The sequence below is a fragment of the Ambystoma mexicanum genome, chromosome 6q, assembly GCF_040938575.1.
Source record: "Ambystoma mexicanum isolate Mex_15411 chromosome 6q, UKY_AmexF1_1, whole genome shotgun sequence".
Classification (NCBI taxonomy): domain Eukaryota; kingdom Metazoa; phylum Chordata; class Amphibia; order Caudata; family Ambystomatidae; genus Ambystoma; species Ambystoma mexicanum.
In genome coordinates, this window is record NC_090937.1 from 398,598,423 (window position 1) to 398,624,495 (window position 26,073).

General features: G+C 49.2%; 1 protein-coding gene across 4 annotated transcripts in view; it reads left to right on the top strand.

The window, feature by feature from the left end:
- Positions 1-358: 358 nt before the first annotated feature.
- MAML3 (mastermind like transcriptional coactivator 3) overlaps positions 359-26,073 on the top strand; it is a 1,010,390-nt gene continuing 984,675 nt past the window's right edge. For 3 of the 4 annotated variants that reach the window (XM_069630891.1, XM_069630892.1, XM_069630894.1), the window contains exon 1: positions 359-2,010. In XM_069630891.1, the coding sequence (XP_069486992.1) occupies positions 1,588-2,010 (423 nt within the window). In that variant the 5' untranslated portion in view covers positions 359-1,587. The remainder of the gene's footprint in view (positions 2,011-26,073) is intronic. The other variant, XM_069630893.1, reaches the window with a different exon arrangement.

The window sequence follows — 26,073 nt, forward strand, 5'->3', positions numbered from 1 at the left end:
CTATATTACTATTATTTATAAATTAAATAATCTAACATCCGCCTGCGTTTATAGGGTAAATGAAAATACATAAAATATGACGTCCATCTTCAAACTTTTTTATCTGTTTTAAAAATGGTATGCCAGTGCATTCACTATCGTTGTCTGATTTAAAATATCAAGCGTGGCATATCAGTTGAACATTATTTTCCATGGACACTAGATGTTTTTGCGACTGCTCGTGTTGTTAATGCAGAACTCTAAGATGGCCGCTTCTTTGGCATTCTGTCTGTAATGCCGTAGTGGAGCGATGAACTACTGTCAAAGACCTGCGCTCCTGTCTTTGGTGTTTACAGAAGGAACGCAGTAGTAGCGGTGGTATCCCTCCGCCTGCCTGTGGGAGGCGACGGCCAGCGCCGGCTCATTGTGATGGTGGAGGCAGAAGTAGGAGCGGCGCTACTTAGACGCCAGGCAGCTTTGGCAGACAGCGCTCTGTCCTGGCAGCCCTGACTGTGCTGAACTCGCCCTCTCTCCAGAGGATTGCTTTTCTGATTTCGTGGTATCATCCTCTACATTCCGCGTGTGCTCAGTTCACAATGAAACGGAGCCTGGAAAGTTTCTCTGGATCCGCTTGGTCAAACTTATTATATGTGGGTGATGGAAACATTGCATTGAAAGAACTGTAGCTCCCAGTGGATGGCGCGCCCCAAAGTAGTTTTATTTTTGCCCAGTTGAGTGCATTGGGTGGTGCTTTTCAAGTGTCACGCCTTGGAATACAGTCCCGATGGCCAAATTGACTTTAATGGAGTTTCACAGCTGGGGATCTTAATTGTATAGGGAAAAACAGCTTTTGGTCCCAATACTTCATCACACCCTGTCATGTGGATGTTTGGATCTTGAAGTTATTGCTTCTCAGTGAACACTGGATTTTGGTATCTGGAAAAAATACCTCAGCCCCCACTGGAGCACTTCTTCCCAAAAACTGGATTACACAAACATGAAGAGGAGGAAGAAAGTAAAGGGTTTAAAGGGCTGCAAGTGAGGTGCCAGGGTGCACCGAGCAGCTTTTGCACATCTTCCTGCTTGCTCCCACCTTTAGGGATTCACTATTACATGTTGTTTTCCCTGGTTTGAAAGGGGACAGATTTGGACGGTTGTCATCCCACCCCACACTGCCTGGAGAGTGAGACTGGAGAAAGGCAGAGATTGGAAAGGTGCCCTGTAACATTTCTCCACTTTGGAATTAGGCAGCCTTTGGAATTGAGAAATGTGCGAACCTAACCCTGCCAGCCTGCTTGAATCCTGCCTGGAGAAAGGCTGGAATTGCCATGGGGATTCCTGTTCCTGGGGTCACTGGATCTGACCCAGCACCTCGTTTTGCTCAGGCATCATCTTCGGAAATTCTCTATTGCTCGCTTTTTTAGTTTAAGGAGATTCGCTGCCTCACGGGAGATGCATTTGTGTAAATGCCCCCTTCAGCATCACCCCGGTGAGTGAGAAGGGGCAGAGGAAGTACCGAGCCAAGAGTTGGTGGTGACGGACGGGTATCTTTTTTTCAAGGAATAAGCTCCGAAAACTTCTTTCAACATAGTGTGCGCGTGGAGCGGCATGGGGGATTACGCGGCCCCCGCCACTGCTGCCTCCTCCAGCCTGTGTCTGGTGGGCGGAGGGGCAGCCCTGCTCGGTGCCCTGGGCAGTGATAGCGGCAGCCCCGTGCCGCCCCCCCATGCGCCGGGCACTGGCTGTGGCGGCGCAGTGCCCAAGCACAGCGCGGTGGTGGAGCGGCTGAGACAGCGCATCGAGGGCTGCCGGCGACACCATGGACACTGCGAGAGCCGCTACCAGCACGGCCAGGCCGAGCAGCGCGACCTGGAGCGCCGCGACACGGTGAGCCTCTACCAGCGGAGCCTGGAGCAGCGCGGCCGCAAGGGGCCTGGATCGGGAGCAGCGGCCGGCAATAAGCAGCAGCAGCAGCTCCCGGGCAAGGACCCGTCGGAGGCGGCCGAGCAGAGGCACCACACGCTCATCATGGTAAGGAAAGGCTGCAGGGGCACTGTGGGGACGAGGGTGAGGGCAAAGGCACAAAGGGGCAGAGGAGCCACGGGGTACACAAAGGTGGGGCATGGGAACACAAAGGGACCGGCATTCAGGCTGCTGGAAAGCAGATGTGCTGGTAGCTGTGTATTACAGTATCCCAGGTAGAGCGCTTGGGGGTGGAAGCGATCTTTGAATTGAACGCTATTATTACAGTGGGGCCACCTGCTTTGATTTTTGTGGGAGCAGAGTCCTCCTTTTTGTGTGCCATTACTATGTGTCAGAATTGCGTTTAATTAATCCATGCATACTTTGGCGAGTCTTTCAGGTTGCGTCTGCCTTGTCCACAAATGGTTGGCACCTGACTCCACGCTTTGCATATGGGGTTTTGAATCTGTGCCTCCACATTTCTTCACCTGCAGAAACATGTTGCAGGAAGTTCCTGTTGCACGATTGTCACCGCCGTATTTCGGAGCTGCATGGCAGCCTGCACGCTGTAGTTAACCCTGGAAGTTTTTTCAGTGTGCAGGGAACAACTACAGGACTGGGGAAGCTCCCGTCACTGGGCAAGGCACCGATGTGTTGTGTTTACATTTTTGTAAAGGGGTGGGGTTTGCCTAGAGGCGGGGCCATAGTCCATTGGGGTATCGATATGAAAACATTTAAATGGGAAGGGCAACTCACACCTGACTTTTGGAGAGTGAATGGGATTTGTTTAACCGATATTCTTTTGAATGCGCCCAAAGTACAGTTGTACAACCCCAGTAGTGTGCATGCATGACTGTGAACTTGCACTGTTTCTAGAGCATTGTGGAGCACATGCCTTGTAATGCCGCTTTGCGAAGGTTTTCGTTCTATTTGCATTAAGCTGTTGGATAGCTTCATGTTTGATCAGGCTTTGTAAACATGCACGCATTCTGAACACTCGGAGGCAGTGTGAATTTGCAGCACTCGGTGTCTGAGACATATGCCAGGAACTGCATGTTACCTGGGCTTGGTGCTCGGTGTCACACTGTCCTGTGTACGCGCCGCTGCACGGAAGCTGTGCTTTTAGTCACACAGGAGTGTCTCTCTTTAATGAAAATGCCCGTGTATTTAGCGCGAGGAGAACACATGTCTCCGCTACATAAGTGTGTGGTGTCCTGAAACAGACCTTTGAAAAAGAGAGAACGGTCAAGTGTTTTCAGATACAAATGTTTAGTGTCACACTGTCCATTCACTGCCACGGCTGATATGATTGTACGGTTCCACTGCTGACATCCTTGGGTGATATTAGCCGACTTGGGTGGGAACGAGTTGCCTGGCTTTTGTATAGCGGGAGCCATGTGGAAGTGGAACTCTAAATGTGCGTGTGGCAGGGGAGGCTAGATAGCTGAACCCCAGGGAAGCGGCGCAGTGTTGAACGCCCAGCTTTAGATGGCCCAGTGTCTGAACATGGCCTATTGACCGCCCTGCACTCATAGTCGCTGGGGTAGCCGCTCTCCATAGCAGGGTCGCTGCCTACACGTGATTGCCCAGTGACAAGAGCTTCAAAGTGGCTCTGGTCAAAATGGGCATCGTGTCGTTTTTTATCTGCTTTTGAGCTTTCTGTTGAGTATATTCCATCAGTTTAATTAAGCGGCAGTGTGCCTTCCTCACAATGCGCGATGGGCGGCAATATAGCCGACTCTGTGGAACTCCTACAGTAAACGCAGTCAGGTTTCACTGTCCACTCGCGGCCCCAGTTCTGTTCGGGGTTGGGGTAAAGAGAAATCATCAAGATCACATCTGGTTTGTATGCAGCGATGAGGCCGTGAGCAGACTGGAGTCTTCATGTTTGTTCCCCACTCGAATAATACGACACGGTCCATTTCATAAAAGTGGTTGCAATCGTTGAGGGGGCAGGCAGGAGAACTAAAGGCATTAAGAGTGGCTACCGGGTGTGTCCTTTAATGCGGCTGTGGTGGGTGATTTATTTTTTAATTTTATTTGTTTACGTTCTTCTAGCAAAGTTATCCGTGCGCAGTTTCGAACCGTTCATGAGTGGGCGCGGGTTTTGAAATTGTCTCTGCACATTTACTGTATAGCGGACTTACTGCCCCTCCTTTTTATACAAATAAAGACGGTGTTGGTGGCAGGTGTGGGCGCCGGCGGGTGAGAGACGCCTCAGTGTGCCGCCGGTGTCTGTGTTGCACACCGCCTCCGTCACAGCCCGGAAAGACCTGCGCTCCTGCTGCCTGCCTGCCTGCCAGCCGCCTGGGCGCTCGCTCTCTCGCTCCCTCTCCACTTCACTGAATGTTTTTTTTTTTCTTCTCTTCAAGTGGCCGCCTCTGGGGGAGGGGGATCTAACAGCATTCCCTCCCCCACACACCTCGCTGGAATTAGAGAGGATGCAGACAGCCCTTCTGTTTGTGTCACCACCACGGACAGGTTCGGGTTGCAGAACCGAAGACACTCCCCTCCCTCCGCCCCCCACGGCAGCCCGAGGCTTCAGTACGTTTCCTGGCTTTTAACCCCCAAGCCTTCCACATCGTTTCCCCTCCCCCTACCATTAGGTAGTTAAAACAGGCTGCTTCTGGGAAAAAAGAATCTTAAACGATCCAACGGGGATATGTGTAGCACAGGGCATTTTACCTAGGTGCACATTAAAATATCTTGGAATTAAAGGCGATTTGGGATGTTGAATTGGCGTCCCTGGAAAAGGGGATGGAGGGGGTCTTCTTAAGAACCAGTACGCTGCAGTTGCTGTCTTCCACGCCATCGCAGTCGAGCGAGGCCGTATTTATAGAGCATCGATGCCAAGAGAAAAATCACAAGGGGACCTCCCCTGCATTTCACATGGCACTGCACAGGGAACCTTGCAACCAGGAAGGACTGGTCATATCAGTTGTTTCATAGGCATGTTGAAAAGTGAGAAGTAGGGGGTAAGTGGGGAATGTAAATGTCATTGTGGCCAAGCTATTAGTGCATATCACAGAGATGTTTGGGGGTACTCCCCTCCAGTTACTCAGAAAGACTGGACACGCCAAACACAATAGCAAGGGCCTGATTCACAGACGCCTTTTATGATGGCTTAGGAAAACGTTCTATGAATCAGGCTCAAAGTATTATACATTTAACTATTACGCTCCTCCCCGATCAATACTAAGCTGTCCGTACCCCACGACCCGATCAATTGATCTCCATGCGTTTTTGGGATGGTGATGGTGTTCTAGGACGGGGTTGAGGAGTCATCTTTCAACTTGCTAGTTTAATTTTTCCCGATACGCTATCCTGGCCTGCCAAAGACTTTGCATTTTATACAGCGCCAAACACACAAGCCCTTGCCTCTAAACACAGGAACGGCAGGCGATACCACCAGCACACGCGGTTTGCTGGTGCACTAGAAATACACACATCGCAGCCAGGCTGGTCTGGGAATGTCAATGTGCACGCCACATCTCTGAGACGAACATTTCCTGGGGTAGAGGGTGGGGGCGGGCTCTTAAGCTACCCACATACCCGGATTGCGTCCCCTTCCCTCAGCTTCTGTTGCATGCAAGCTGCCCGCATCTGGAAAAGGGACCTGCGCGCGATACAAAGTGAATGCAGCACAATATATGTCATCTTTATCTTTCTTCTGTTGGTGCCCTATGTTTGGGACTCGGCGAAGTTTAAAAGTAGTTCGTCCCGCCCCCTTTTTAGCACTGTCTCGTGGCTGCGGATAGGTGGGAGGGTTCTGTGGCTGTTTACTGGCGCAGAAGTTTAGTCACCACCCTTCCCCCTTCACAGAAGTTGTGGGGAGATGGGCGGCAATTGAGTGGGAGGGACGCAGAAGTCGCTCCTCCACTTGCAGTTGGCTGTGTTTTGTTTCACTGTAACCCGATCCCCGTTGAAGCATGCACAGCTGAGCTCCCATAGGACCTCTTTTCCGCCCTGTGCATTGTGGTCACCCAGGGACAGGGCGGCTAAAGCAAGCTTGCAATGGCAAGACACGCGAAAGGGAATGTCCTCGAGTGAGGAAACTGTGGAGGACGCTCAGGCATTAGTCACTCTCTGTTTTTCACAGGTGTTACAGTTTCTTAGATGTACTGTGTCCCTTGTGCAACCATATGTGTTTTGTTTTTCTCTGACCCTATCGTTATATTATAAATGTTACATGATTAGTATTATCAAGATGGTAAGAAAAAAATCGAGCAATGGCAAAAGTTTGGGCTTTTGTGTAGGCATGGGAAAGGCCCCTGCCATTGTGGTATTAAACTGGCCATTGATGGTATCAGGCGTAAAATGGTTCGAGGACCTGGGCATCTAATAGCAGTGCCTGGCAAACGCCTAATACTTATATGTTAGTTTGTGATAAATTAATGATATGTGTTTCTTTGAACAGTAACACTTAAACCCCCTTCTTCTCCAACTGCTACTGAAGTGTAGTTGGTGCCTTGACAGCCACTTTCAAGAGTTAGTCCTACTTTTATGTTAGTTGCCCTGTCCCGGTTTTTAACTTTTAAAATCTGGTCACCCCACTGAAGTAAAGTGGAAGGAAACCGAAATGGTTAAGGGGACTCCCTTTATAGGACGGTTACTAAACGCTCGTAGTTGGCCCCCTGTTTTACATCCTAAACATCAACCCAGCCTTGAGCTTTTCCTGGGGCGGCTAGTGCAGCTGACCTTTTAAGTGATTGCAGCTTTGGCCCCACGCTCTTCCCTTTCCTCTGGGAACCCCCTTCAGCGACACACGGTGGCTTTGGGCATTATCATGTACAAAGGCCTCCTCCTACTTTTCTGTCTGAGTGCTAGGTTTGAACACTGTGCTCATCAGGGACAATGCAATGAAGGCTGAGATTGGTATTGCAGAGTGCTTGTGTCTGACCCACTTTCTGCAGTTGAACTGCGAGCAACGTGATGTGAATGCAATCAAGCTTGAATGTGGCGCGTGAGCACACGTGCATGGATCAGGCATGTGCAGGGGTACATTATTGTTACTCTAATAACCAAGAAGGAACCAATGCTGTATTTCTCTTCCTTTGACTGAAAGAGAAAGGTATGATAGTACAATTGTTGGCTATAGAACCTGGAGACTTGACCAACGTCTCCACACTTGACCACATTGTTTAATCTTGGCTGGTGATCATATTTTTTTATTGTAGAAACTACAAACTGAATGTTCCCATGACACTAGCATGGTAGTTCTTGTTAGTAATCATGTAACTTATAATGTAATGTGTCCTATTTCGCCAACCTTGGAAGGATAACGGGCTGAACTGGATCCACTGCGACCTGAATATTACACACAGGTCTTGGCAGCAGGAACCTGAACCACTCTCTTTCTGTACCGCAGTTCTATATCTGCTCTGAGAGAGGGTTGAAGCCGAGAACTAGACTGGCCGTGGGTTATAGGCTGCCCAGAATCCCATACTGCTTCATTCTGAAGCAAAGAGCACTACAGGCCCTGTCTCAAGTAGCTCCTCATTAGAGAACTATCCACATAAACCTGTTGCACACATCTGTGAGCTCTTGTACGTTTCCTCGGAAGTAAAGGACAGACGTATCGCCTGGTCACAACTCCAGATCAGTTTAGCAACTATCTGTTCCTTCAGTGGTAGCAGGTCTCCCCGCCACCAGACCATCTGCAAGCTTCCGAAGTAACAATGATCTCCATGGCCTACAAATCTCTTCTTATTTCTCCTTCCTCTTGCATCTTTTTAAAGGACCCAGGGATTGCCACTGTATACATGCTTTAAAGTAAATAAGCTCAACCCTTGAGGTTCCCAATATGTCACATGACTTGTGCACAATCTCCTACCCCGTCCCTTTGCCGAAGTTTTTCAAACACTTGCAGGTGGTCTCGTTGAATATGAGGAAGGACGTTCAAATCGCAAATGATTTGCAAGTGCACACAATCTCGCGGAATGGGCTTCTGAGTCCTAGTGCCTTGCATTAAATAGATCGGGAAAAAACAACAAAAGGAATCCTCGCATTTTAGTAAAAGGATCATATTAAGAAGTTCAGAGATGAACCAAGAAAAGTGACAATACAAATATTGACCTGGGATAACCAAATCCATCGGGACCTCCTATTCTCCAAAGAACGAAGTTCATGCAGTGAGGGGTGGAAGGGTTAATAGATTGCATCAATCGGCAATTATTGTTGAGGTCTTTGACCCTTACTGCCCAGCCAGTAAACCTTGTCCCAGAGCCAAGCAGAAAGATCACTGTAAAGGAAGTAGAGCAGAGAAGGTCAACTCGGGTGGCATGGCCATGGGAAAGAGCCATTATCCCCCGCCTCTGCCGAGATGGGAATGTGCGGCCTATCCACCTGCAGATGTTTAGAATTCCTGGCGAGCCAATTTCATATTCCTGGAGCCCTTTGAGAGTTTCTTGGTCTATGCCTGCTTCTCCTGACATTAGGTTCTGGGAATGGGTCATGCATAGGTGGAAGTGTGCAGGTAGGCCATGAACGGGCAACTTGGTTATTGCAGTGTCAAGCCTTGGGGAGGCAGCTGCTCACCAGGTCTCAGCACGGCTACTGGCCTCCACCATTCACTTGCCTTGAACTTCCCCGCCGAGCACCTGGATAAGGGGATAAATCATCGCACCAACACTGTCTAAACCTTCAAGCGCGCATCATTTATAAGGCAGCCTGTATCACCTTCAAAGCACAACCAACGCATCAAAAGCTGCATCTGCGGAGGCCGCCAGAAAGCCACAATATTGGCAGATTAATCCAAAACTGCAAGAGGGAAAACCCCCACCCCCCACACACCCTGACTCGGGGATACGTTCCAAAGCAGATCAGACTGGATCATGCATCCTACACTTCAGGAAGCACCTGAAGATGCTACTCTTCCAAGAATATCCTGCAGGTGACCGATTGCTCCGCCTCACTTCACAGATCCTTCCCAGGGATTCCACCCCCCCCCCCTCTTCTTCCTGCACACCGTGGCCACTCCTGCTAACTATGCCGCCGCCCCTATCTGTAATCTCCCAAGTGATTCTGCTATGTTCAGCACACCAATGCTGCCCAGCTATGTTTTGTGCTTTATAAATCCTATGCATGCATACATATATACACCCTGTCACATCACACCGCATGCATGCTAGTAATGCCACACGAATCCAAAGAACCTGGGAGGGCCAGCTGTGCACTGGACCAGTTGGCACGCCTCCACTGGCTACTTCTGCCCCAGACTCCTTTAAGGTGTCTCGCTGGCATTCGCAAACCATTCCCGCTGCCACGACTTCACACCCAGCCACTGGCATCACGTTCTCTGCCTAGACCAATATACTCCTGTAAAAGCGCTTGGAGGCATTTAATGGAGGCATGATGAAAGTTTCAATACCCCAGCTTAAAAAGAAATGACTTTATTGTAGGGCAAAGCTGACGACACAGTGACTCGTTGCACTCGCAATTGAGCAGGCAGGGTACACCTAAACAAGGTAGGCCGGGCTGAATTGGTGTTATATAAAACGGTGGAGGTTGTTTTTGTACAGTGGTCGCACAGTGGGCCTGGACATTGGAGCTCCAATAGGGCCAACATGTCCACAGTTTAATCCAATGTCCCTTGATTGTATGCATACCTTCTAAGAGAATTTTGTTGTCGGGATCCCAGAAGGAATCGTTGTTAAACGGACAGCATTCAGATTCCTTATTGTACTGAATTTGTTCAGTATTTTTACCCGAGGCCCAGATTTTTGGGGATGGGGGGGTTGAAAAGGGTGAGTGTTTAATATTAATTTTGCATTTATATAGCGCTACGAACCCTCACGCATCTGAGCGCTGCTACGAAGTGTGGTTCTCATCTATCGACCTCGGAAGGATGAAAGGTTGAGTTTGGCCCTGCCGGGGCGGATGTCAAAGCGACCGCTCTATTCGCTGTGCTACCTGACCGGCCGAGCACATCCGCAGACCAATGTGCTGCTTTAGGATCAGGTGCTCAGACGACAATCGTGAGGCGTGGCTTGCAGGCCATGATTCTCCTGCAAGGTTAGCTTTCTGTGGACACCTGATCCTAAGGCAGCACATTGGTCTGCAGATGTGCTGCAAATGCTGATGGCCTTGGCGAGCATTTAGGTGGCCAATTAAGACCCTTTGACTCTAGAATGTGTTATCAGCCACGAGTGTGGCTCCCTAGTGCTTTCTGCGATTCTGCAGTTCATTGCTGCACAGGTGTCCGGTACACCTAGCACACACGAAAGACCAATTGTAATGTTAAGAGGCTGCCAGATAACTTGAGCAATAAGCTGTAGTCGGGCATTGTGTGAGGTCCTATTGGGATGTATGTGCCTAGGTCTGTGGCTAGTGTTGGTTGTTTGGGAGGTTTGAACTGGTTACAAAAATGCAGCCAGAAGTAAGGTGCTGTTGCACAGGCAAGCAAGCAGCAAGAAGTAAGGTGCTGTTGCACAGGCAAGCAAGCAGCAAGAAGTAAGGTGCTGTTGCACAGGCAAGCAAGCGGTAAGAAGTAGTAGATCGTGTGTGAGCGACCAGCAATAGGTTGTAATTGGTGAGCTCTACCTTTCTTCCCTTGTGAAGGTAAATTTCTATGGAACATATCAAGAACATTGTCTGTGGTATATCTTGTGCAGGTCTGTCTCGCAGGTTGGAGAGAGGACCGGAGGTCAAAGGCATGACTGAGGTCATTATAAAGGGGCAATTTCCTTCGCCCTGGACTTCTCTTCCTCTGTTTAGTAGTTACTCTAGGCCGAATGGCTGAGAAAATCCCATGCACGTTTTTCTGTGGATGGCGGAGGGAGAGAGCAGGAAGTGCAGTGTTTACTCCTGGGGGACTTCTTCCACGGGCAACCACTCAGGGCTGTGGAAGTGGCATGAGTTGAGCAACCCTTGTAGAGCAGTGTTGGAGTAGCAGGCCAGAGAACGTTGTCAGCCCACCCCTCCGTAAAGGAGTGCAGGTGCTGTAATGATGGTGGAATGTGCTGATGGATCGGAGAATGCCGGAAGTGTCCAGGTGGGATGTGTGGGGCCACAGTAAAGATGAGCTGGCAACCCGAAAATCCGGGTTGCATGAGTGGAGTGGCCCAGGGAAGAAGTGGCTCCAGTGCAAAGAAGAACTGGGCTCTAGTGAGTCAGAGCATGGGTGTGAGTTGTGGAGCGCTGTTCAGCCTGCACCGGGCCGCGAAGGTGGAGAGTGGCATGGGAGAAGAGGAGAGAAGGAGTGGTGTAGTCTGCCTCAAGACTGATGCAGAGTGGCGTGTAAAGTTCTGCCCACGTAGGTGGTTGCCTGGGAAGGGAGACTGTGGAGAAGTGCTCTCGCACAAAAGCATAGGCAGCCTCCCAGCATGACCACAGTCGAGCCCCGTGCAACGTATTGCCTGGGTCTGAGATTTATCCTTGGCGCTGGCTCACAGTGCCATGTGGGAGGAGTGGAACTGGATGAGAGATGAGGGCAGGGTGGGCCTGCAACTACCATAGTAGGTAAAGCAACATTAGGTAAAGGGCCTACAGTTACTAAAGTGTCATTATTATGCAAAACCTGGAATAGTTTCAGGTTCAGCAAAAAAACAGACACCAGAATTTCTTGTTTTGCTCTTGGGTGAAGGTGGCATGAAGCAGTCACACACTTTCATTGATTTGATCAAATGTGTTTTTCACTAACCGTTACAAGTTTCAACAGCCTCTGGATTTTTGCAGATTATGCTAAAAATCACCCTAAATGTTGCACTTCTTCCCATGGCCCACCCTCCCGTCTCCCCTGAACATTTCTGACTTGACCCCTGTCCCCACCCACACCCCCAGTCCCATACTTACCTTGTTGCCAACTCACTGTGTCCTTGCAATGCCTTTTTCCTTTCACTTCCGTGATCGGGAACGGGCGCCGCAGGGTCCTTTCCTTTTATTTTTTTCCGAAACCAGCTGCGGGGGATACTCCTGCAACCCGACTCACAATATAGGGAGCAAGGGTGCGGGGACCGCCGCAACAGCCCCTGCCACCGAATGGGGGATTTGGTAGAACTTTTCGGTCGTTTGGTATTTTCGAACGGCTGAAATGTGGCCAAATCTCCCATTCCATCTTTTAATCTCTGTCTTTTTGTCCGATTCCCAATAGATCTTTCTCACTTGAATGATTGGCCTGTCGAGCCAGCCCTCCTTCTTATTCTCAAGCTGAATCCCCATTTGCAGTAGTTGTTGCAGTGCATCCCCCGACTGTTGACTGAATGTCTGCAGAACCCTGCACCTATTATTTCACAAATGACCTCTCCTTTGCTTGCACACCAGCCCCGTTGATGATGAATGGGCAAAGATGCGGTTCTTCAAACCATTCTGTGGCTCTGTGAAACAGAAAAGCAGTTACCACCCTACCACCGTGAGGTCTTCATGCCCTTCAGCCCTTTTTTAAATCCACTTTGATTTAATGTAACCCTTGTACCTACAGACCTCCCCTTCATCACAGATTCATTTAATTCTAGCCAAAATATTTTGTTTTCCATCCCCATGTTTAAGGAAAGTGTGCCCTGATGTCCCATTAAATCCAAACGTTGTACACATTTACTCAAAACTGTCAGCTCCTGGGTGCATTTTAGTCCTTCTGCACTGTCTTGTAACATCAAACGCCAAACCCTCGCTACCCTGAGCCTAGCTCATCAGGCAAACTGTTCCATTCTACAACACACAACTTAACTTTGGCTCTAACTTTCTGCTCTCTCATAACTCACAAGAAAGTTCTACAGTTCTTGTCCATGGAATTCACCTTTCCCTGCTGTTCCTCCTAACCAGTTCAGATTCATTAGTGTAAATGGAGCACTAATTCATCCAGGTCCATATGTGAATGAGAAAACTGTCCCCGGAACTCCTAAATTCAAAGCAGCAAGCAAAAAGGTAATTCCTCTTTGCACAGTGCTCTTAGTCCCCCTATTCCTAGCCCATCTTTACTGTGTTGCCCATCTCACTCCATGCCAGTTTATATCCCCAGAGCCAGGCCCCATAAAATCTAGTGCTAGCCAGTCTAGCACTACCTGTGGCTTCAGTCCCTTGCCATTGAAATCCAATAAGAAACTTCCCACATTGGATGTTCTCTTCAGTTGTCCCCCTATATCTAGCCCCATCTTTTAAAACATTTCTCACAAGCTTGCCAATACGTCTTTCTCGTGGAATCCACCAGACACGGTCATATCAACAAGCCACTGTGCATTCAAAAGCCTAGCTTCCGCAAGTCTTATCAGAATCTGCTTTGGCACCCTGCCCATATCGTAATCAATCCACGGAATCTTGACCAAGACACCCGTGACTACATTGTGAATGACCGGACGTCTTGCCTCCCGAAACTCCCTCAACAGTCCACATCCCTCACAGATTTTTTTTTCACTGTAGCCACTGCACTCTTGTTATTTACTTTGAACATCAGACCCACTTACCCGAATACCAGTCCCCAAGAAACCACCACCACCCTTATAGTGATGAGTTGGAAGAAGGCGAATCTGTGTCTCTTCACAATCCACTCATTGGTCCACAGCCCTGAACCACTTTCCTTAGCTGCATCCGATCAAATCTGTATATTGCACAAGTTCTCTGACAGTCTCAAAACAGTCAATCCCCGGGCCTCAAATTCTTCCCAATCTGCTCATCAATATTATTTGGGTGTGCAGCCTTCATCGTAAATGCAACATTGTTTGGAAAGATCCCCCTGGGTGCACGCACTTTGCATGCTGCGTGTCTCCTAACTGCACCTTCTTCCTACTTCTGCCTACCTATCAGTGCCATCATCGTAGCATTCACGCCCTCCACTATGGCCAAATTCAGTTAAGTTCTCGGGAACGTCCTACCCGCGGCTCCTCCAGTCTGCCGTCTGAACCCTAATCCCAATCTCCGACCTCCCCTCCCTAATGCAACAGACCCTCTCCCTCTACACCAAGGGACCCACATTCAAATTGCAAGCTACTAGCCGGCCATAAAAAAAAAAGTGACTAGCTACCTCAATTGCATCCATACACATCGCACACCATTTCTTACACTAGAGTCACATATCACTCGCCAGTGGCTAGTGGCAAGGGAAAATGTTGCATGGGCTAGCATTCTGTGGGTTGCTAACTCCCCTTGCATACATACGTGAAGTCAACAGACACCGTTTTTCCTTTTGCTGACACCGGTCCTTCAATCTCCTCCACCATTACCTGGAGCTCCTCCAGCAACCCTTCTTTTTAAGCATCTCTTTCCCCACTACCGGGACCAGCCGCCAGCAAACCCCCCCAGACCCCCCCCCCGTACCACTGCAGCACTTGAGACAAATCCGATGTTTTGCTGAAGATCTCATGCCAGGAATGCACTGAATGTCTCAAACCGTCCACAGGACACGGCCCATTTTTATTTTATTGTTAATTTCTAACGCGCTTAATACCAGCGAGTGGTTTCTTAGCGCGGGATGGGGATTTTAACCTGTGTTGCGCCGTGTTGTCTTGCTTCCAAGACAAACTCTGTTGCCCTGTGCTATCTTTCCTCCCCCATGGGCATTGCCTTGTACACAAATATGTCTCTCCAGCTGCATGTATAAAAGGTCAAAATCACCCAGGTGTACCAGCAGTAACCACAACACTGATTTTATATTGCATTTGCAAATGTGTTCACAGGTGGATGCCAAGCCAACAATGCCGCCCTTAATGCACTCAAAAGTTAAAGTTGTTCAACTATCCCGCCATCCACGACAAATGATGGAAAATATGCCATCTTCCAACACTTTCTGTAGAATGATCAGCAGGTCATCAAAAGGCAGGTGCGGCAAAGGCCTGCTACCCCCTCAAGCCCCCTTGCATCTCCTTATGCAGCTTTCCCTCAACTTTCTCGGGTGACTCCTCTATGGAAGTGTTAATGCCCTTCTCCTCACGTGGGGGTTCTTCTACCAAACCCCAAAGCCTGCTGTGAAACCCTCAGTAATTATGTGCGTGCCTTTCTTTCTCTGTATACATTCATTTGCTTCACTATGGTCTCCAGCTTACATTGCGCAGCAGCCGTTTTCCATAGACCCTTTCCCATCTCCCAGACGACCCTCTGCCCACAGCACTAGAGCACAAGGTGTTTGCATATGCACTTGGTGTGTTCCTGTCTGAACCTCCATAGTGGTTTTGCACTCCCCCCCCCCCCATCCCCCCACCTGGCTCCTGGCAGGCATGCCCACCCTCTCGCTGGCGGGATTCCAATGAAAGGTGTATATGGCACCAGTAACTAGCTTGCAGTGTTCTCCAATGTAATGGGCAATGACACCGTTCCTGAAGCCACAGATGCATATTCAGCTCCCTGCAAGGCACAGAGTGCACCCCCATGAGTGATCCAAGTTTATCATCATAGCACAGCCATGCAAGACCAGTCTGCACCCTCCAAATCAAGGCATACATTAGTTTTTAAAAATTGATTAGCAGTGCTTGCTAATTAAAATGTTCTTGATTAGCAAACAAACCCATTGGATTAGCAATGTCCTACTAAAATCACCAGAAGTTATTTGTACCCAAGGCATACAATGAGCATCAATACAGCATTTTGGTGTACCGCTGAACTAAGACATTAGTGAGAAGAGTCAGGCCGTGCAAACTCTTTAAAATTCCACTAGACCTTGGGGGTCAAGTAATGCATTCGATCCATAGCAACGGATGACAAAAATGGAAATTAGCTTTCTGTAAAATGGTGCATGTCACCACAAACCCACTTGCTGTTTGGCACACTGCTGCCACCAGAGGCAGGCCAGGCACAGTGAAACCTTTATTTGACATTATTGCAAAGCAAATGTACCATAAAATCTTAAAACATCCCCTACAAATGGTGCTCGCTGTTCATAAAATCTTCTTGACTATGTAAGTGGGTGAGTAGTCTTTGCAAGCCCTAGATGAGTGTCTGTAAAATGTAAAAAGTTAGATGCATGAATGGACACAAATAAATAGATATGATAAAAAGGCTCTGAAAACCGTTTGGCCAGCTCTCTCCCACAGATGCTAATATATAATGCAATTATAATCCTAGAGCAAAGCGTGCTCTGGAGGCTAACTGCAGGATATGGTATTGCAGCAGATCTGTAGATGTACAGACTGGAAGGAACGATTGATTACTACTTTGCATAAACATCTAGTTAGCTTTGTGTAGACATTGTGTAAGAGGAAATAATTTAAGAGACTAAGCAGCGTGTATGGTGGAGCAGGGAGAGATTTGGGCAAATTAGGTGGAATATTGTAGTTTGCCGCCATCTCACTTTCAGGGTAGCTGGAATAAAGCAACAGGGTGATGAGATGGAGTATGGGATCAGCTCATGGATTGGGCACCAGTTGCACATATATATTCAACGAGCAGGTCACAGAACTAGGTTTGCCATGAAAATCATTTTGCCGTGTGATCACGTACATTTTCAAAAGGTGCTCACTCGTCAATGTGATGCATCAGCCCCAACAAAATTAAATAAAGTTCACATTGTGAGATTTAAATACACTAACCTAAACTTTACTGTAAAGCATGGAGACAATACAGTGTTTTTCAGTAGCAATACTGTAATTATGTATTATGTAACAACTTCATTTTTAGGAATGGAATTGCAGTACTGTCTTAAAAAAAAAGGTTTATACTGGTCTTTGCCAGACAGGATCCAGTTAGCTTATTAAAAGTATCATCCTGATTTATTTATGGTTTTCATGTATTTAAAAAGAAAAAAACAAATTCTTGCCTAGCACTCCTGCACAGGCCTTTGGCTCTTGAGAGTGGAGGTGATTACTGCTGCACTCTCTCTCCATTAGCCCCTGTGAACTTGCTCTGAGTAGAGAAGACAGGGTGGAGAGAGTAGTGAGAGCAAGAGAAGACTGCAGGGTGAGCTCTACTTTAATTGAACAGGTAACTTAAATAGCTATCTTTGCTACATAAGTGTCAATTATTTAATTAGCAAACCTACAGATTTCCATAGCAAATTGCTATGTGACACTGCTTATTTTATGCCTTGCAAATAAAATCGAGGTATTTAAAAAGTACTGCAGTGCTCTATGGAAACTTCTTGAAAGGAGCATTGGCATATGGGGAAAGCCAGTGGGCCTCATTACGAGTATGGAGGTAGTCATGCCGCTAAAAGCGGCATGGCTACCCCCATACCGGGTACCAGGTCTGGGTCCCGCAAAAGGGGACTTACCGGGCAATTCCGATCTTGGAGGGCCCGGTAAATCCCTTTTGCGGGACCCAGGCCCGGTACATCCCCATTCCCATTGAGCCATGGGAATGGGGAGGATGCTAACGGGCCTGTTAATGACGGGCCCGTTGTTAGCTTCCTGATCTGCTAGCGGGTCCCGCTAAGGACGCCTGGTCTGACCAGGCGTTCCTTAGCGGGACCCGCTGAAGACCTCGTAATAGGGCGGCCTGGAATGAACGGTGCTGGTCCCTTACTGGCACCGTTCATTCCGTGGCCGCCTGGGTCGTAATGAGGCCCTGTGTCTATGTATCGGACTTCATGCTAACCCCTCTGCTCTTCATTCTTTGACCTTGAATGTCAAGCAGGACCCTTTGCAGAAGTTTAAATATGACAAACTCGCCTGCATCCTGCTCCCCCCCTTTGTGCACCATAGAATGGAAACACAAGGACTTGATGACCTACATGTGGGGCAATCTCTTTGCTTGCACTGCACTCTCATCCCTTTGAATAACTGTGTGCTTGCACAAATTGTCACAGGCGGAAAGGAGTACTTCTAAGTGACCACCTCCTGTACATTATCAGTTTGCATTTTCTACCGCAGTGCCCTCCCTGTCCCTAAACCTATCTTGAGTGCCCACTCAACCACAAGCTTCCTCTGCTCCTTTTCTCTCCAAGAACTCTGCTCTTCTGACTGCCTTCTTTCTATGGCATGCTTCTTGGAGGGAAGGACTTGTGTTATTCATCTCCTCACTGGTCTACTTGACTGTCTATCAAAGCCAATCATCACCCATCTCTCTCATTGGTGACACAGGGCTTCTTGCCCTGCTTGCGGTAGTCCTCTCTTCACCACCAATCCCTACTCCCATTAGAGACAGACAGACTTTGACGGGGGATATATAGGGGCGTGGAGGAAGAGTAAAGCGACCCCCCCCCCTAGTGAGGGAGACTGAGACTGAAGGAGAGGAGGAGAGTAAAGTGGAGGGGGAGATGAAGGGAGCATGTGAAGGACAGAGGAGGTGAGGTTGGGAGAGACAGAGGAAGAAACCTGCACAGTGGTTGGCACTGTAACAGCTGGAGTTCCTTAATCATAAAATATATTTTCCCCAGCACAGATGTGTCTCCACCTCTACCTCCGGCTGGTTAATGGATACGACCATGCTTGGTTCCTAAAATGGTGTGGCCTGATGGCTTGACCTCATTGTCGAATGCAGATCCCAAAGGCCCATGTTCTACTCCTGGCTCCCACCTACTACACAACATTAAGATCTTGTGCTTAGGACTTCAAGTTCTGGCTCCTTGGTTGCAGTGTCTGCCAAAACTGACAGCACTTAAAATTCTAAAGGGACTAAATGCTGTTATTAAGCCCAAAACGAATAAGTAGACAATTTGCAGGCAATCTTGTTGTGTGTCTATTGAAACATGGTGAACACTATACTTGGGTTATTTAGCGAATATTTTTTTTTCTTTAACCAAATTGTCAGTACATCGCTTTCCTACGAGTTTTCAAACATGGGTGGACATATCATTATGGTTCATTTTGTACCAACATGTGTTCAATTATTCAAGAAGCCCAGTCTTGTTTTTAAAAAGTTCTATTTTACCCAGAATACAATGGAGATGGTTTTTTATTTTTTTCTTACTTTTTACAGTGTAACTCTCTAATTTTCCCACTGCAAATTTTCAAACTGAATACTTGGCCAAGGTAACTGGAGAGGAGTCAAATGGTAACACCTTTCAAATGTGGGATGCTTTCTGTAATGGCCTCGAGGCAACCCCATCCTGAAACTGTTGTAAGCAAAATCCCGGATGGGATACTTTTAGTCTTGTGGTTCCCTACATAATCCTCGACCTGCTAACTTTCCAAAGGGCACCATGCCAGGCCCCTTTGGGGGATAAAACATAACATCCTTGGAAAGGTTCTTTCCGGTCTTAATTGCAAAACAATCATTTTATCCATTTTGGGAATGAAATGTCAAGGCATACGTTACTCACACACGTGTTGCGTTGACAAATGTAACATCAAGGAACCTTAGTTTTAAAAATTATTCATAGTATTGCAAAGCAATCGTAAAATATACGATTTAAAAACAGTTTGAAAACCGGATGCATTTTTAATTCACTTCACACAATGATAAATTGTTAACCGGTTCGCTTAAAGTTCTACTCCTGCAACCAACCTTTTTGTATTTGTAAATCAAATGTGTGTATGCATCAAAAACTGTGTTACCAATGTTTGAGGGATACCATGTCCAATGTCCTCTCTGTGTGCCTCATCATCGATAACGGGTGGGAATTATTTGATGACACTGTTGTAGTTGTATCTCCTTACCCATGTTCTGAACGGCAGACCAACCATATATCCCGTTTGTGTTGTGCTCGTCTTGCTAGTCCATGGTTCATAGTTTGGCGATGGTGTGTCATAAATGCTATATCTTTGTTCAGCCCTGCCTTTTTTGGGTTCGCATCTTCAAGTACTTGTGCACCCACTTTATTCGTTGTCTTGTGTTCACGGGGCCACCTTTCGATATTGTCGCTGACAGGTCCTTCGGTGTGCCCCCTTTCCTATGAGAAATGGTGTTCCTGGTGATCTGTATTGTTCAGTTCTGCAGGGTTGCTACAGCAGATCCGGTACAGATGTGTTGGAAGGTAGTGCATCTCCTAACATTGCTTGGGCGTGCACCAGGCCTCCTGTGTCTTGATGTAGTGGAAATACGCTTCTGAGCCGTGCTAGTATTTTTGGTTGCTTTCATGCAATTGAGGCAGTTCCATTGAAAATCCCCAAATGGATCAGAACTATTACAGTAATGAAATCGGCTAGGATTTTTGGTTCCCTCACTCCTACAGATAAACCTAGATCCTTGCTGCCCACTTATTTGAAGATATTTCCTGATTCAAACATGAGATCAGAGTCCCTAAGATTTCATTTGAATCTTTTGCCCACTTGCGAAATTCAACATGTTAGAGGGGCACAGGAGGTTGTGTCGGGTATTTACCTGAGATGTGAAGAGAATTAATTACAATCAACTAGGCACCTGCTGGGGAAATGTCCGTGGACCCTAGAGGGTCCAAAGGATGGATTGCTTTTGGGATAGTCTGGCTTCAGGTAATGAGGTATTTCTAATGATTGAAGTTGTAAAATTGTTAAAAGAATGGAAATTGGTTGGGTTACGTCAATGAGAGGGAAGTCATTTTGGAAATGTGTATTTTAGATTTTAAAAGGGGGGTTTCATTCTTTCTTCATTTTTAGTCCCTTCTCTTTTATTTTGTTTTCTTCTATTCCTTTAATTACTGCTTCTGATAATTTCTTCTTGGGACGATTTTACTAATTTTTACCTCCCTTCTCATTTTCTTTTGACGTTTTTATGATTGCTACTGCCATGTTATTTTAATTTTTGGAGTTTCTTATAGATATAGTCTTTTTTGATTTTGTGAAAAGTTGAAATATTTTGACTAAACCACAATAAAAAATAAAAAAAGGCCCCAGCATATCATCCCTGCTGAATATTGGTTGTAGGTTCTTAGGAGTTCTGCTCAGCTGTGTCAATGCTGTGTGATAAGCAGTCATGAAGGGTGCTTGTTACTTCTGTTGTCCCCATATTGTAGCTGGTTGATTACATAAAAGGATTAATCATTTTGGTTCCAGATTAGTTTAGGGGTCGGGGGTGTGCTGCCCCAATTAAATTTCCTGGTCAAGTGGCTAGTTTGAATGTCAAAGATGCTTCGAGTATGGTGCCACCTGCGAAATGAAGGATGTGTTGTGAGATCTATTGCTTCACCTTTTGGAACCAGCGTTATGCATACTGCCGCCAATGCTTTGTGTTCTTTTCACTTAACATTACATAATTGATAAGAGCATGCAGAAACACATGGATGTGCTAATCCACTCTGGCAGTTAAGTGACTGGAAGAGGACCCGCAACCAAGGACTTGCTACAGAACGAACTTTTGAAAATGGTGCGTTGCCAGAGATGTCACAAAAGCTCGAGGGGTAAAAATGTTTCCAACCCTGTAGCTCTCGCCTATACCTCTATAAACCACTGCAAGGAACCTAAGAGTACAACTCCCACAATACTTTAGATTGTTGAAATGAAAAACAGCGGTCAAAACTTGCTGTCTGCTGACTTTAGTAGTCTTCAATATTTTGTTTATGCTGGGTCACTTTTGAGTAGAAAAAAAGAAAGCGCTGGTTGCGAGAAGGCAGTCCCACCCATTGTATTTCAGGGGTGCGCGAGAAGTTCCACACGCGATTGGTCTGGGCGCGTGTATTGCAGGGGCTCGCGGGTGTTTTCACACGCGATCGGGCCTGGGGGAGCGTGTGCGTGTATTTCAGGGGCTCGCGGGTGTTTTCACACGCGATCGGGCCTGGGGGAGCGGGGTACATGTATTCCAGGGGCTCGCGGGTGTTTTCACACGCGATCGGGCCTGCGGGAGCAGGGTACCACTCACCATCTGCCTTGCGTGTAGAAGAACGCGTAGCCAACACCCACCCGCTGTGAAGTAATAGCGTGTGAACCCCAACGCCTGCAAGACACACGCACCGCACCCCACAAAAAGCAACGCCCGTGCGCGATATGTCACAGACACGCATACGCGCTAAGGGCCTTTGGTCCAATGGAATCGCGTATGCGTGCTGACGCGATTATGCGCTAAGGGCCTTTCCACGATTCACACGCTGACGTGCAGAATTTTCACGTGCCAAATCACTCCGTATCAAGCTGGCCACGCGTAAGCACACGGAAGACCACGCTCCTGCCCAGAAGGCCGAACTACTACCCCCCAGAGCCCCGAGCACGCTCCCACCTGCCATCTGCTGCTGCCTGACTGCCTGCTGCCCACGTGCCCTGCCATTTGCTGCCTGCACATCAGCCAGGGGTGCTGTTGCTGTGACCACCCCTGCTGGAACCAAAGACTCCCGACTGGGATTCCATCGCTCCACAGCACAGCCCCAGGACCCAGTTGCCCACCCACTCCTGCCTCTGGGGTTGTCATGTCGGGGCAAACACCATCTGAGACCACTGACAACCCCCGGCCAGAGAGGCAGAGGGGCACCAGCTTCAGTGCCACCGAAGTTGGTGTCCTGGTGGAGCAAGTCCTGGGGCAGTATGATGCCCTCTTCTGAAGTTCCCGCGCCGACCAGGAAGAACGGACTCGGATCTGGACTGACATCGTGACTGCCATCAGCGTGGAGGGGGTGGCAGTCCGCGACTTACAACATGTCAAGAAGCGCTGGGAGGACTTCAGGTCCAGGACCCTGAACAAGGCCCGGAGCCTCTTAAAGGCAGTGGATGCCAAGGGGCGCCGGGGCCACTTGTCGGAAGAACAGATGAGGGTCCTGGAACGCATATCCCCAGCGCTCCAGGTCCTTGAGAGGCAGACCCGTCTGGAGTCGAGCGGTAAGTGTACATGCATCCTGATTGTGAGCAGTGCGTGTGGTGATTTTTCAGTAGTGTGCAGGTTGCACATCTGTTTGTATGGGGTCGAGTATGGGTGGGGGTGTACAGGGCCGTGGGGCTAACCCATGCGAGGGCTGGAATGTGTGAGACATGGATGGTGCTTGTGCGTGTAGGCTTGCATGCCAAATGCAGTTGTGTGGGCACACATGTTTGGATGAATGTGTATGTAAGTAGACATGTCCGTGATGCCACGCATGTATGTTGTTTTCGGCTGCATGTATCAGCACTGTGTACATGTGCATGTGTGTGTATTTGACAAGGGTGCAACAGTGATGCAACATGGATGCATGTGACAGCGGTATGTGGAAGCCTGATTGGCAGATGTGACATGGATGCCCGTCTGAACACTGCGACACTTGGCAGGGGTGTACACATGCATGCAAGTGTGGTGGTGTGTGTACATGTGTGGTGCACTTCCTGTGTTGCATGTGATGTCTGGCTCACCTTTGCCTGCTCATGCTGTTGTATGTGTATGGATGGTGCTGGCAGTTGCGATATGGCTGTGGTATGGCTCATGTGTTCGAGTTGAAATGACATGTGTGTTGGGGATTCTGATGACATGTCTGAGGTTTGCCAATGCCACTCATGTACAACTGTCATGTGTGTATGTGTCCATTGTACAGTGCCCTGATGCCTGTGTTTTGTTTCTCCCTGTCTGCAGCGTCAAAGGATGAAGAGGGCGGAGAAGGTGCTGTGGAGCACAGCACCGGGGATCCCACCACCAGCCGGAGACGCAAGGCCCGGCTCGCTTCCCATGTTGCCATCTCGTCGGGGAGTGAGGAGTCCGGTGCCGCGTCCCAGGAGGCAGCTGCCGGGGGGAGGTCCAAGAGGCGGAGGTTGGAGTTGGACTCCTCGGCAGCAGAAGGGGCAGCTGGGACCCCACAGGGCCCAACAGGGGAAGATGCCACGGAGTCATCCAGGTTGGTGGGGGGGTTTGGTGGAGGAGGAGGCCGTGCAAGCACCAGAGATGGGGTCTGGAGGTGGGGATCCCACTGGTGCTAGTGGTGCAGTGCAGGACCAGGGACAGGAGGCAGCACAGGCCGCTGCGGAGGTGCCTGTGTGCAATCCTGTCCCTGATCCTGTCCCTGCATCATCTTGCACCAGCAGGTATGCCTACGTCCAGACCCGTTTTCAGGCAGGGGATGAGCTCACGTCAACTGGCCTTCCTCTGCCTGCGGACGTGGCTATCCGGGTCCGGGTTGAGCCTGTCCTGACTGGTGTGGCGTTGCGTCAACGGGCCATGCGAGGTGACCTGCAGTCTTTTCATGAGGAGACTGCACGTCATCTCGAATGGCTCGTTGACCACGTCAGCCTGCTGGGACAGGTCACCCAGTCCGGATTCCTCCGTCTGATGGGGCTTGCTACGACCCCCTCCTCAACTGGACCCCCTACGCGCCAGTCGTCCTCTGTGCCATCTTCCCACCCATCAGTCACCTGGGTGCCCTGTGGAGCTGCCTCTGACAGTGCGGCCAGGCTGGTGGAGGAGGCATCCCTGCCACAGTCGGGAGTCGGACGTCCAGCAGGGGTGGCCACATCTACGACTGCACACCAGCCGGCGGTGGATGTGCAGGCAGCAGGAGGCAGTGCACGGGCAGAGGCACAGCAGCAGCAGCAACATGGTGGGAGCCATGAAGGCTCGGGGCCTTCAACATCGGAGGGGCAGGCATCGGCCGGAGGGCAGGAGGACCCAGGACAGAGAGTGTCTTCCGTGTGGCAACGGTTGGGCCACGCCATAGATGCGGAGCGGCAGCGGGCGGAAGAGGCACGGCTCACAATGGTCAGGGCGGAGAACTCCATGCGGAGGGCCCTGAGGCGGGCCGAGTGCCTCGAGGCAATCCGCAGGGGTTTGGAGGTTGACTCGTCGACGGCCCTGCAGACCCTCAGGGCCATGGAGGAGGACCGCCTCCGGGACATTGAGCAGGAGTTCGATGATGCCCTGGCCCGGGACATCCACAAGTGAGCCGTGAAACTAGCCTGCTGCCCTTGTGCATAGTTATGTAGGTAGTGTTAGGTTTCCTTTTTTTTTGGATTTATTTTGGACCTTTTGGACATTGGCCACATTTTTGTATATAGTTTATTTTATTAGTTAATGTAGTTAGATAGGTTTCATTTATTTTGTTGGGATAATGGACCCTGGTTTGTTCGTCTGTACATAGCTCACTTTTGGATTTTATTTTTCTTTCACAATTTACCCATGGAGCAATGGCTTTCAATTATTATTTCCCATTGGATTTTCTTTTGTGGACAGTGACTTTGGACACCATTACTTTGGATTATGATTTTTGGTTTTGCTTTCTTTCACGGACATGCTTCTTTTCATTTTTGTACATTCCCATTTCTGTTTCTTTATTTTTGAATCTATTTATGTTTCCTTTAATACATATTTTTTTATCGAACTTCAATGTGTAGTATCATCTCATTGGTTTCATGCATATCATGATATGGGATTTGAGATTCACTGTCACCCATTGGGTGTATGTGAGGGACATGTGTTTGTTTTGAGACTTGCAATTGGTGTTCTGTCATGTAATTGCCATTTCTGAGTGGGTGGATACAATACTCGGGTGGGTATTTTGCATTTGGAGGCTGACCATAGGGATCAGGGATCTAGATTGTGATAACATGTTGGATGGGGAACATGAGTTGGACATGGGTGGGGGCCTGCTGGCAGGTGCCCCACAGTGCTGTGGGGTGGGGGTGGTGGGGAACTTCAGTTGGACATGGGTGGGGGCCTGCTGGCAGGTGCCCCACAGTGCTGGGGGGTGGGGGTGGTGGGGAACATGAGTTGGACATGGGTGGGGGCCTGCTGACAGGTGCCGCACAGTGCTGGGGGGTGGGGGTGGTGGGGAACATGAGTTGGACATGGATGGGGGCCTGCTGGCAGGTGCCCCACAGTGCTGGGGGTTGGGGGTGGTGGGGAACATGAGTTGGACATGGGTGGGGGCCTGCTGGCAGGTGCCCCACAATTCTGGGGTTGGGGGTGCAAGGGGACATGAGTTGGTGATCATTAGTGCAAGGAGACATGTGCCTTTGCTGGGGGGCATGCCCATGTTGGGTGGGCTGCCTGCGGGACATGACCAGGGATGCAGGGTAGTCCCCTGTGGTGTGGGCTGCCTGCAGGGGCCGTGGAGGGTGTACAGGGAACACCTGGGAGGACCCACACTGGCAAATCACATGTAGGACTCCCCGGCACCCCTGAAATACACGTACCCTGCTGAAATCGCGTGTAAAACTTTCCGCGCACCCCTGGTATACACGCACACGCTCCCCCAGGCCAGATCGCGTGTGAAACCACCCGTGAGCCCCTGTAATACACGCGCCCAGGACAATCGCGTGTGGAACTTCCCGCGAACCCCTGAAATACACGCGCCCAGGCCACTCGCGTGTGGAACTTCTCGCGCACCCCTGCAATACACGCGCCCAGGCCAATCGCGTGTGGAACTTCTCGCGCACCCCTGAAATACACGCACACGCTCCCCCAGGCCCGATCGTGTGTGAAACCACCCGCGAGCCCCTGTAATACACGCGCCCAGGCCAATCGCGTGTGGAACTT